The sequence below is a fragment of the Monopterus albus genome, unplaced genomic scaffold (genome assembly GCF_001952655.1).
Source record: "Monopterus albus unplaced genomic scaffold, M_albus_1.0 scaffold253.1, whole genome shotgun sequence".
Lineage (NCBI taxonomy): Eukaryota > Metazoa > Chordata > Actinopteri > Synbranchiformes > Synbranchidae > Monopterus > Monopterus albus.
This window is the reverse complement of record NW_018128133.1, coordinates 1,343,402-1,354,789: the sequence shown is the minus strand read 5'-3', so window position 1 is coordinate 1,354,789 and position 11,388 is coordinate 1,343,402. Positions and strand designations below refer to the sequence as shown.

The following is an 11,388-nucleotide window of genomic DNA, read 5'->3' as shown; positions in this document are numbered from 1 at the left end:
ATTCCTGCTTAAGATGCCTGTCAGCTCAATATTGTTGATCCAGTCCTCAGAGGCTGGTTAACAAGTAACCATGATCCTGAAATAAATTTAAAAAAGGCTGTCCCAGGAGGGAAAATGCAGTGAAATAACTAAAAAAAAAGATATTTAGTAGGAATCAATGTACTTCTTGTCTTTGAAGATCTGGCTGTATGTTTGGGCTCCTTGTCACGCTCTGTTATATTTTTCATTTCATGTTTATTTGTAGGTTTCATTTATAATTAATATATTAATCACTTATTTATTGGTCCCATTGTTCTATAATCAATTTTATTATGAACCCTCTACTTTTTGATAGCTTCTTGACATGACTGCCACCTACTGTTGATCATTGGAATAGCAGGACCCCGTTGGCAGAACTGTGTATTACTGCAGCTGAAATATTAACAGAACAGGGACTCATTGTTAAAACCTTCCTCGTGTTCTCATGTTCTGATCTCATGTCATGATCTCTGCAGGTGGTGTGCATGAACTTTTTCGACATAGTGTTGGACTTCATTCTGATGGATGCCTTTGATGACCTGGAGAACCCTCCCTCCTCTGTGGTAGCTGTGTTGAGGAACCGCTGGCTCTCTGACAGCTTCAAAGAGACAGTAAATTTATATCCACACGTGTATGCACACTCAAATTCCATGATTATGCCACAGTAAGTTGGTTCTAACTTACTCCAGTAATAGAGTTGTGTTTTTATGTTAGGCTCTGGCAACTGCTTGCTGGTCAGTCCTAAAAGCCAAACGGCGTCTTCTTATGGTGAGATTACAGTTGAAAAATGAATATATTTTATTGTATTTTGTTTTTTGCAGTTTCCTCCATTTCTCTTATTACTCTACTTCATAGGTTCCTGATGGGTTTATCTCCCACTTCTATTCTATATCAGAACATGTGAGCCCTGTTCTGGCTTTTGGGTTTTTGGGAGCCAGGCAACAATTAAGTGAAGTGTGTACTGTCTTCAAGGTAGGAGCACACGGGACCAAAAATATGTATACTGTGTATACTTCACACATGAAGTTCAGCTTAGTGATCGTGAGCAGCACTATACAAGCCGGTCAAACTGTTGAGTTCACTTTTCTCCTCTCCATTGCAGCAACAAATCGTGCAGTACCTTAAGGATATGTTTGACCACGACAAAGTCCGCTTCACCTCTTCCCAGTGCTTGGCTGAGGACATCCTGCAGCTTTCCCACCGCAGAAGTGACATTTTACTTGGATATCTGGGAATCAATAGCCTTCTGGAGCTCAATGGTGCCCTTCCCAGAGACACAGAGGGTCCTTCAGAGCCCAGCAACAACGACTAAGGTCGCCAAGGGCCTCTTGGGGCTTGTAGAGACTGAAAGCAATGCCACTGGACTGAATCATGCTCCTGATGCCGAACCAGCAGTAATCATTGACTCATCTGTGTTCATCAAACACAACTACTATCAGAGGATATGTTTTCACCAGACCTACAGGATTACTGGTATTAATCACAGAGACCGGTTGGATCTGTGTTGCCTGTTGAGAATGGCAGCTGTAGCCAATGCAATCTTAGACGTGTGAGGACTTGTTGGGTGACATGGATACTTCTTAAAAACACACCTGACAGAAGCAATCCCAACAGAAAGACTGGACCTTCTACATTATTACTCCACATGGAGTGAGTGAGTCTCTTCAGAAAACCAGTGGGTACATTATAGCCTTTCATTCATCACCTCTTGAACTTGGTGGGATACTCTTCATGATTATGTGAAAAGAAATGGTGCATCAGTCTGTCAATATTGTGTATGTGCAGATTTTAATTTAAAGTGGGGGTGGATATTTGTTAAACCATGACAGTAACTGAAACTTGTTCTATGTGATAAAGGGCATAATGGATTCATCTCAGCACTCACTGTGCTCACAGTAAATCCTCTTTAAACTGGGGACTTATCTATTCTAGTTTGGTTTTATGTTACAAATTAAAGAGGCCATGCTAAATGCAAAAAGATGTAAAATTATGTTAATCATATAGAGGTTCAGTCATTCCTAAGCTTCAGTCTGAGTCCAGACCACAGTTTCTTCACAAAGTGGACATAACAGGGATCCAGCTAAGAGGAAAATAGTTGTTTTGTTTTGTGAGGTTTTTACTTTGTCTACATCACAGTGATCCCTCAGATTTTATCCGGCAATTAACATAAACTTTAAATGGAACAGAGGCACAAAAAAATACCACAGACACTATGTGAATACCTTCATAGAGAGTTATTGCCAGTTTTGAAGGTGTAACCAAAAATACATCACTGCTCTTAGGAAGTAAGAAGTAACTTGAAATCAATATTAGCTGATGCGTATTTCATACTCTCACAGTTAATTAGTTGGGATACTTGAATTGTTTGTATACATTTGGGCCTAAGTTGTAAAATTGCCAAGTATAATTCACTGGATACGAAGTAGTTTGGGGCAAAATGTTGCACAGACAAGTTACATGAAGTTGTGTTTTCAGTGTATAATGTTGTATGGCTGTTCTAAACTTCAAGGATACAGACTGTGGATGAGGAAAAGGTTTCAAAAACATCTGCTGTTTTCACTTAGTAGGTCTTTTTCACAGCAGACATTTTGACTTGTCATAGCAGGAAAAGCACAGCTGTTGTTGATTTATTAACAATGACTGTTCTATTCGGTTGTCCTACTTCCTATCCATCTACTTTACTATATTTCAAAGGGAAATATTGTACTTTTCCTCCACTGCATTTATTTGGCAGCTACAATTTTGCAGTGTGAGTTTTTCATACAAAACGCGATCTTCTTACAAAATATATTACACTTTTCAGTGCACAAAATTTCCTCAAGCCATTTTAGTCTGCATTTGAATCCTTAGTCTTTTCTTTTATTACAAGTGAAAACATCCAACAGTGCAATATCAATATTCCAACCTGTTTTCAATGCAGTCTCAAGTATTTCTAAAACACTTATATTTTCATCATTTCTTAGCAGCAACCTTCCTCTTTCTGTCTTGTTTCCAGCTGGAGACTCGCCTTTTGTTCAGAAATGCCTTCATGAGAGTGGGGGGGGGGTTTGCAACTGTAGTTAAAATTTGCTTTGCTCTACCAACTCTAACGGTAAAAAGCTACTTGCACATTAATGCAGTAGTGATAATCCTATGTGAGCCAGTATACACAGTACAAGGACCCTAGAGCAGAATTCCATGGTCATTCATTTTATTATTTACACCTGTGCTTTTAATACTGTGAAGGTTTAAGAAAGTGCACACCGTCGCCTAACATGTTCAGAAACAAATTTTATTAGAAACACACACGGATAGTTTTCATCACCGTACACGTCCTGTATGTCAGCTTCTTCTCGTAACATTTTAAAAATTGGCATGGCCACTCAATGGAATGGTGCCATCTACTGTAGTTGTCTTAACTAGGATATCGTTTGTTTGTTGGCTTTCATGATGACATGTAATGAAGTACCAAGTGTTGTACCAACATAAGTGCACTGATGAGATGATGAGAACCCCTGAATCCTCTGTTTTATCAATACTAAAGGGGCACTAAGATGCCAATTTAAAAGGTCCTTTGTTGCGATCTTCACATAGGTCACCACATTAGTGTAAAAGCAGGTTTGTGTCATGTAGTTTGTTTATGAGACTGTCAGAAACATGAATGAAACATAATGAAAAAGTTACTGAATGGCAGAAGTACAGTATGTGTGCTTGTTAAAGCTTGCAACATTTTGTCTGATCATTTTGTGATATACGGTTCTTGGGGAAGAAGATTATTCATAATCATATAATTGATAATCTACATTATGCTTTTGTTGCAACATGCCTGTGAAATTCAGAGCTCAGAAATGTTGTTTCTTACATGCATCATTGTGTTCTTATATAGTCCTGGCTACATCACTGTAAATAGAGCTTTTACAGTAAATTCAGTTCCTTGTTTTGACAGATGTGCAGCTTTGTTGTTAAGTATTTTGCACTTTTATGAGAAAAAGATTCAAGAATGTCCCACAGCTCTTTTTAATAACCAGTTTGAGAGTTCAGCTATACAGAGTATTTATTTATTGCATCATACAACTGACAAATTATATATTAATATAGAGCATACATGATATACATATAGTAGAGAAACTATATTTCCCAGAAAACTATGGAAATGATTTATTCTGGTTACTGTCATAAGTAGTTTTGGTCTTAATTTTACTCTCCTATTTTAACTTTAGTCTATGTGTGGTCCAATCCCTGATGAACATCTTTAAAAACTTTTTCTCCCATGTTTTAGTCAATATTGTTATTGTACAGTATCACACCGCATGCATCATGCAGGTAAATGCAATTATGGAAAAATGCTAATGTGTAGTCTTGTATCAGATTGGTCTGCTGTTTCTGTGTACTGACAGTAGATGATCAGAGTTGAAGTCCTCCACCAGTCTTTGCATGTTAAATGCATTGATCATTGTATCCCCGCAGCCTTTAGGCCCAGGCTTAGCCCTAGTTGTTGTTGTAAGCTTGGAAAATCCCAGTTAGAAATAATTTAAAGAAAATGCATAGGAACTTAAAATCATTTGAAAGTCAAATCCAGCTGTGGACTCGCCTTTGTAGTGTACATTCAGTAGATTATAGAGTTTTACACAGATGGCCAAAATGTAGAAAGAATGTCACTGTTGTGCATTACAAGTGTCCTCTTCATGCCTTTTCTTTTCTATTGTTGAATTACAATGCCAGCAACTGTAAATTGATTTTGATTCTCCATAATAAATGTTTTTTGTTACTGAACTGTTTATCATGCCTTTTCCCAGTTGATAATGGTTTGTTGTATTTCATGTCCCACAAGAAATCAAACTAATACACTGTCCTTGAAGAGGCTATAGGTAAAAGAATATTGATGAAGATGTTCTGAGATGGCTAAATCCTTATTCTTAAGTGTCAGTAACAGGAGATTGTCCACAAGGGGGCAAAACCCAAAATGTGTATTACACAGAACTGAAAGATACAAAGATCCCAGTTGCTTTTGACCAAAGCAACGTTATTCTGAATATTCCTGTGCTTACACAAGGTAATGTCAAATCTGGGTTACAATACACTATGACATACATATTTACTATGTACAGTTTATACTACATTTGTAAGATTCCACACAGTTATTATGATACTTTTGCCTTCTAGTCTTAAATGTAGGCTATACAAACTCACCTCCCTTTATGGCAGATTTCCATTTTATTCATTTCTCAAGCACATGTCAAACAAAAACTCTAAAGTCAGATAGTCCATGATTTCATTCCAAACTGAAATATCTCAAAAACAAATGAATGGATTGACAGGACAAATACTACTGACAGGTGATCTCCTTCTCTTTCCTTTCCTTGTCTCAACTACTGTTGATGGATTGTTAGCAAATCTGATGAAACATTTATGTCCTCCATCTATGGTCACCAGCAAAACAAAACTATTTCAACACAAATGGAACATTATCACCTACATGGAGGAGGATTTATTGCAGGACTGATGTATTAGACTACATTAGTTTAAGTGTACCTAATAAGATGGCAGGTGAGTGAAATGTCAGCTGTATTACAGCATTACAAAGTGGTGTTCAGCATAAGCTCTTGTCGGTTTGTGAATATTAGCAAGGGAAACTTATTGGGACCCCTTTATAATAACACCTTAAGATACAGTTTCATGATTTTTTTTGCTTTATGCTTATTAAATAACTATTATTTACGACTTGTAAATCATTTACAAATGGTGATTTGTTAGAAACATTTCATAATCTGTCCATTTAGATTTATGCTTATAGTAAATATCTGGGCAAATACCTGGTGAGGACATTATTTATGACCCAGGTGGTTAGTGATTTATAGCCCACAGTAATTTAGCAATCATGAGAAATCCATATCTTTTTGTTGAACGAGTGCAGTTCGCTGCTTTAATTTGGACTGCTGGACTTCTGTGTTTCTGTTCATTCAATAATTCTTCTCTATGGGCAGTATATGTCATCCCCAGTGTGCAGCTGGGATTGGCTGCACACTGGGGATGAGATGAGATGAGATGAGATGCACACTGCACTGAGCCCGTTTGAACACAGATCTCCGCTCACCATTGGTTAGACACGTGTCTGGGGCGTTTCACTGGGGCTGCCCGGTTGTGTCCGGGTAAGATGGCGTTGGAGGAGCAGTGCTCGGCACCACTTCGATGGCGGTCCATATCTCTGACACACGTAGAGTTCCCCGAGGGTACGTCAACTCAGCATATTCTTCTAACTACTTGAGCTCTGTTGAACACCGTTAGCTTTGTAATTTTCGAGGACTGCGTGCGTTTTCCCTGCTGAATGGACACGGCCGTCGGCGATACTGCCAAATCGTGAGATGCTGTAAAGACCCGAGCACAGCAGGGAATGTGTCCCGGACTGCAAAATAGTGAGGCGGCGCCGCATGCGTAGTTGGTGATAATGTCCACAATGGAAGCTATGTAGCCTGCTAGCTGTTTTAAAATCGGCTTTGATGTTTTTCTCTCACGAATGGGCGAATAAGCTGTAGGCTGTAAGAATTATTCGACAAAATTCAAGCATTCTGAACAGCACTGTGTGATTTATGATTGTGGTGGAAATAACTAGCTATTTCATCTTACAACGTTGTTGCCAGGGCTAATGCTAACAGTAGCTAGCCCATTGGCCTAAAATTGATTAGCATAACTATTATAAACCACGTTGCACCGAGCTGACCTAACTAACACTATCATATAATGTGGTCTGTTAGTTAGATGATGGACTAATTACTCCAGAGCTTTACTCCAGCACAACAGCTTCATGCCTGTGTTCACAATTAAATATTCAAGGCATCCGGGTTTACTGAGTTGGTGTCACTCCCACCAAGTGTCTTTATTTATGTTTATGAAATATCCTAACACCAATAACGTTACTATGTCACTGTTTTAGATGATCTGACCGGGCGAATGCTGGCCTACATCAGTCTGCTACCCATAGCAATTATTGTGGGTTTCGTAACGCTCATAGTGTTTAAACGGGAGCTGCACACGGTGAGAGCCGCACACGCACTTTGAGTTGTTTTAGAAAAAGCATCACATGTAAAGTCAGTCAAGCTGTTAACTGTCTGACAGGAAGGTTTGTGAGCACTCCTGTTCACCGGCTTTCTTTTTTATCTCTACAGATTTCCTTCTTTGGTGGTGTCATCCTGAACGAAGGGGTGAACTGGGTCCTGAAGCACATTCTCAGAGAACCACGCCCCTGTGCAGGTGAGTGGAGGAAGACGGTGGCATCACGTCAGCCAGAATATAATTGTCTCAGTTACGAGTTGTCTAGTCTGTCTTCCTCACACTAGGTTGTATTATGATCAGAAACTGGCATCCTGTGTAATGCACATTCCCTCAATAATAGGCAGGTAAAGAAAGCAACAGAAAGATGTTCCATAATTCATTTTTAATGCGTGAATTTCATTAGTATAACATGCTTGCATCATACTGAATTGAAAGTGTTACTCTGTTACTGAGGCTGAAGCAGCAGATTACAATGCTTTATCAATATAATGGCCACCACAAATGCTGGACAATATGATAAACATCTTCTGTCACCATATGTCCACATTTATAGTTGTTTTTTTTTAAATACAACAATTAAATATTTTCAAAAACATTTTTGATAAATGAATAGTCTTTTTTTTTTTTTTAAGCAGTGTTTTTTCTAATAATTTAACCAAATGTCTGAATTTGTGACTGTTGTCAGGAAAACTAAGATGTTGAAGGCACCACTTTGTGATGAACGTAATTGTCATTTAGAGCTCTAACTTATTCTAGGGCTAAAACTAATGATTAATTGTATTATTGGTTCTTCTGCTTATTTCCTTTATTAATCCACTCATTGCTCTGTCTATAAAATGTAAAAATAAAGTGCTTGTTATAATGCCCTTACAGCTTAATGTGATCTTGTGTCCAATCAACAGTATGAAACCCCAGTTATTTAGTGTACAGTTATGTAAAACAATGAAAAGTGACATTATTTTTGTTGTGATTTTGGCTCATCTAAATTAAATACTCAAATCATGGTGCTTCATCACATTGATGGGGAAAAAAAAAATCATACACCTTCATGCATACATACATTTTGTGAATGATTATGTATATCGGGTTCTGTTTCCTTTCTCCAGGGTCCCACACAAACCTGCCCTCAGAATATGGGATGCCCTCCAGTCATTCCCAGCTTATCTGGTTCTTTGTTGTTTACTTCTTTCTTTTCCTTTATTTAAGGTGAGATTGTTTCTTCTTGCTGTTTGAGGAGTTTTAACTGTCAGTCAAAATTTTATTTATATATCACAACATCTAGCTGACCAAAGTGCTTCACACAATAGAAAGAGATTGTTGACTGTAAATCTCTGGAAATCTTAAGAATCAAGATCTGAATAACATTTTAATTTTGCTGGTATGTTTGTATCTAAAATGATAAAGCTGACAAAACATTTTTTGTGCCACTTCCAGCTATATTAAATCACTGCCATGCATTTCTATTTGTATCTGTTATTTTGTGGGGTTTTTCCAGGACATGGTCAAAAGTTTGACGTCACCTAGTGACATTCTTTCTACAACTGAAATCAGCTATTGTTTGAATAGATAGCACTGTTACATGAATTGAATTCATGTTTTTGAGTATCACTCATTAGTGCCATCCCACCTTTACAGGAAGTAGATGCTACAGTGTGAAGTCCTGTTCATGTCTCTTTTCAGAATGCATCAAACGAACAATGCTCGGTGTGTGGACCTGCTGTGGAGACACATACTGTCCATCATCCTGTTGGGCATGGCCTTATCAGTTTCATACAGCAGGTAAGGTACTAAGCCTGCTCACTAATGACACCGGGAACCAAATTGTACTTTTTCTTTTGTAACATTTTGTGAAAACACCAAGTCTGACTCTTCTTTTTTTATACTTGCATGCTGCTCCAAGTACAATTTGTTTTCTTGAACATTGCCTTTCTTCCTCTTACTCTGTCATTCTCAGAGTCTACCTGTTGTATCACACCTGGAGCCAGGTTGTCTATGGTGGAGTGGCCGGTACTACAATTGGTATAATCTGGTTCTTTTTCACACAAGAGGTGCTGACACCGTTATTCCCCAAAATAGCAGCATGGTAAATAGTGCTCTCATTTATCTACTTCCTCCTTGTGTAACAGGAGAAGACAATTTTCATTCTCAGCCTGTGAATAAAACTAGTCCATTATGGTTTTTGTAATATTCTGTCAATTTCCTTTTTACAATTCCTAGGCCAATATCAGAGTACTTCCTGGTACGAGACACAAGCCTGATCCCCAACATCTTATGGTTTGAGTATACAGTGACCAGATCAGAGGCAAGGTGAGATACTGACTTGGAGATGTACTCACCCACTACACCACACCTACAGTATCACAACTGAAGCCCAGTAATGCCAAAAAATAGCACAGTGAAGTTGACCGACTGGTGGCATACATTGTTGGTTACATGCTAGCACTAGTCAGCCTTAGCTCATTTGCTAATGAGACAGTCTTGCAGTGTATTCAAAAGAATTATTTGTACCATCGACTACTGTTTCCTGACTGTCTACAAACCGTCCCTCTGTTGTAGAATGGGTAATACTCCAACAGAGGAGGGTAAATTAGAAAGTGGATGGTTTAGCAAAGCTAATAGGTTATGATAGCTTGGCTTGTCGTTCTCTCAGAGATCTGTCGAGACAGACTGCTGTTGCTAAAAGGCACATATACTTCATTGTATAATGCAGTTTCATAATGAATTGACTGCCTTGTGGAATTTCTGCTTTTTAAATTCTTTAGTATGTTGGAGACTGTTCTTTTGTTTTTTTTCTTCTTCTAGGAACAGACAACGTAAGCTTGGAACAAAACTACAGTGATCTACACAGTTCTTTGAAACTGAGTTTAGGACCACACACACACACACACACACACACACACACGCACATTCTAATGTACACACACAAACATATGCTCATTTGACAAACACACTGGAGAACCCCATCTTTTCTGGACTTTTCTGGACATGGTTGCAAGGAGCAAAGGGCAGAACCCGTTTACAGGTGGTGAAAGAGTGCCTGGACCTGGCCCGGAGCCTGCAGCCGGTGCAAGTCCCTCCACACGCCTCTCCTCCTTGTACAGCTTGCCCAAAATGTTCTTTGATGCATGCAAGACTGTGCAAGAGGCATACTATTTAATGATAGATTAATATATATATTTTAACTATAAACGCACGCTGACAGTAATAGTGTACTGGAAGAGATTCGAGGAGGCTTTGGTGAAGTTTCAAAAAATTGGTGGGTGTCATTACAGCATGTATTTAGTGATTCCTTTTTTTTTTTTTTTTTTAATTGATGGATAGTCGGTGGGACACGGGGCAGGGGTTTATGGCATGGTTGGGGGTATGTAGACTTAACCATTTTTCATTGTTGAACCATTTCTAAAATTGGTTATGATGTAATATAAATGAAAATTTGCACTTTGAAATTTACAAGTCGAAAGAAAACGACTAACACTAGTTACACGTTGAGACCCTCCTCCCCCTTTTCTCTCATCAGTCTTTGCTTTGTGTCTATGACTGTCAGTCCTAATCTATTAGACTCCAATGCTGATCTGCAAGCAATGTAAATTCGGTGTACCTTTTGTACTATTGAGGTTGTGGTTTCTGTTCATATCCACTTTGAGGATAATGAGACTGACTCACAGCAGGTTTCAGTTGTTGCTGATCACAACGTGGACTGAGGTGGTGTTTTCTTAAGGTCTCGCACACAGTAGCAGCCTGGGAACAGACTTCTGGGAATCTGTTTTCCTTTTTATATTCCATTTCTTATCTTGTTTTCTGCTGTTGCAGAAAAGTTTCTTTTTAATTGCTTTTCCAAGATAACATTCCATATCATTTAGGGAGAGAACTTACATAATGACTGCTGAGGGGATACGTTTTCTTTTTGAAGAAAGGACAAAAAAAAAAGCCTCAGGTCAGTCGTAGCATGTGATTATATGCTTAATTCCAGCCATGGCAGCTTATGTTGAAAGCTGTCAAGTGGAGATCTGAAGCTGATTTAAAACTCATTATTAGCTCCACAAAGGGAAGTAGCTCTCTTGGAATATGTTTTTTTTCATGTGTAACCTATATCAGGCTGAATAAAAATGTGTTTATGTACAACAGATGGTTCCAGTGTCATACTTCCGGTTACTTTTTGCATTCAAAGTTAAGCATTACTTGAAACAGGAAACTGATAGTCTGATTAACCGCTCGCTACATTTTCCATTCGTGTGTAGTTTCCACTCGTAGTCGAGAGAACTGAACAGACATCTTGATGCCACAACACACAAAGATCACGAAGTGATTGCAGGTCATCTGGAGGTGGGCATGAGCCAAAGT

The 11,388-nt window shown here is 38.5% G+C and overlaps 2 protein-coding genes across 6 annotated transcripts in view; both read left to right on the top strand.

Annotated features, from left to right (window-relative positions):
• The window catches only part of miga2 (mitoguardin 2), an 8,670-nt gene extending 5,237 nt beyond the window's left edge, over positions 1–3,433 (top strand). For all 3 annotated transcript variants that reach the window (XM_020621083.1, XM_020621085.1, XM_020621084.1), the window contains exons 13-16: positions 495–629; positions 733–786; positions 874–990; positions 1,121–3,433. In XM_020621083.1, the coding sequence (XP_020476739.1) occupies positions 495–629; positions 733–786; positions 874–990; positions 1,121–1,330 (516 nt within the window). In that variant the 3' untranslated portion in view covers positions 1,331–3,433. The remainder of the gene's footprint in view (positions 1–494; positions 630–732; positions 787–873; positions 991–1,120) is intronic.
• A 2,584-nt stretch (positions 3,434–6,017) lies between these two features.
• dolpp1 (dolichyldiphosphatase 1) lies at positions 6,018–11,165 on the top strand. Of its 3 annotated transcripts, none has more exons than XM_020621033.1 (8): positions 6,018–6,227; positions 6,929–7,029; positions 7,161–7,245; positions 8,154–8,253; positions 8,728–8,826; positions 9,002–9,130; positions 9,265–9,354; positions 9,850–11,165. In XM_020621033.1, exons 1-8 carry the CDS (start codon positions 6,152–6,154, stop codon positions 9,884–9,886), a joined length of 717 nt encoding a protein of 238 aa, XP_020476689.1. In that variant the 5' UTR covers positions 6,018–6,151; the 3' UTR covers positions 9,887–11,165. The 3 variants fall into 3 exon arrangements, with proteins under 3 accessions (XP_020476689.1, XP_020476690.1, XP_020476691.1); XM_020621034.1 differs by lacking the exon at positions 6,018–6,227 and adding an exon at positions 6,249–6,410; XM_020621035.1 differs by lacking the exon at positions 6,018–6,227 and adding an exon at positions 6,443–6,533.
• The last annotated feature ends 223 nt before the right edge of the window (positions 11,166–11,388 follow it).

Excerpts from the sequence above, each read along its gene's own strand:
- dolpp1 (XM_020621033.1), top strand. The coding sequence starts at position 6,152 with ATGGCGTTGGAGGAGCAGTGCTCGGCACCACTTCGATGGCGGTCCATA. Across the intron at positions 8,254-8,727 it reads TTTCTTTTCCTTTATTTAAG|AATGCATCAAACGAACAATG; the intron begins GTGAGATTGTTT and ends GTCTCTTTTCAG. Across the intron at positions 8,827-9,001 it reads TTATCAGTTTCATACAGCAG|AGTCTACCTGTTGTATCACA; the intron begins GTAAGGTACTAA and ends TGTCATTCTCAG.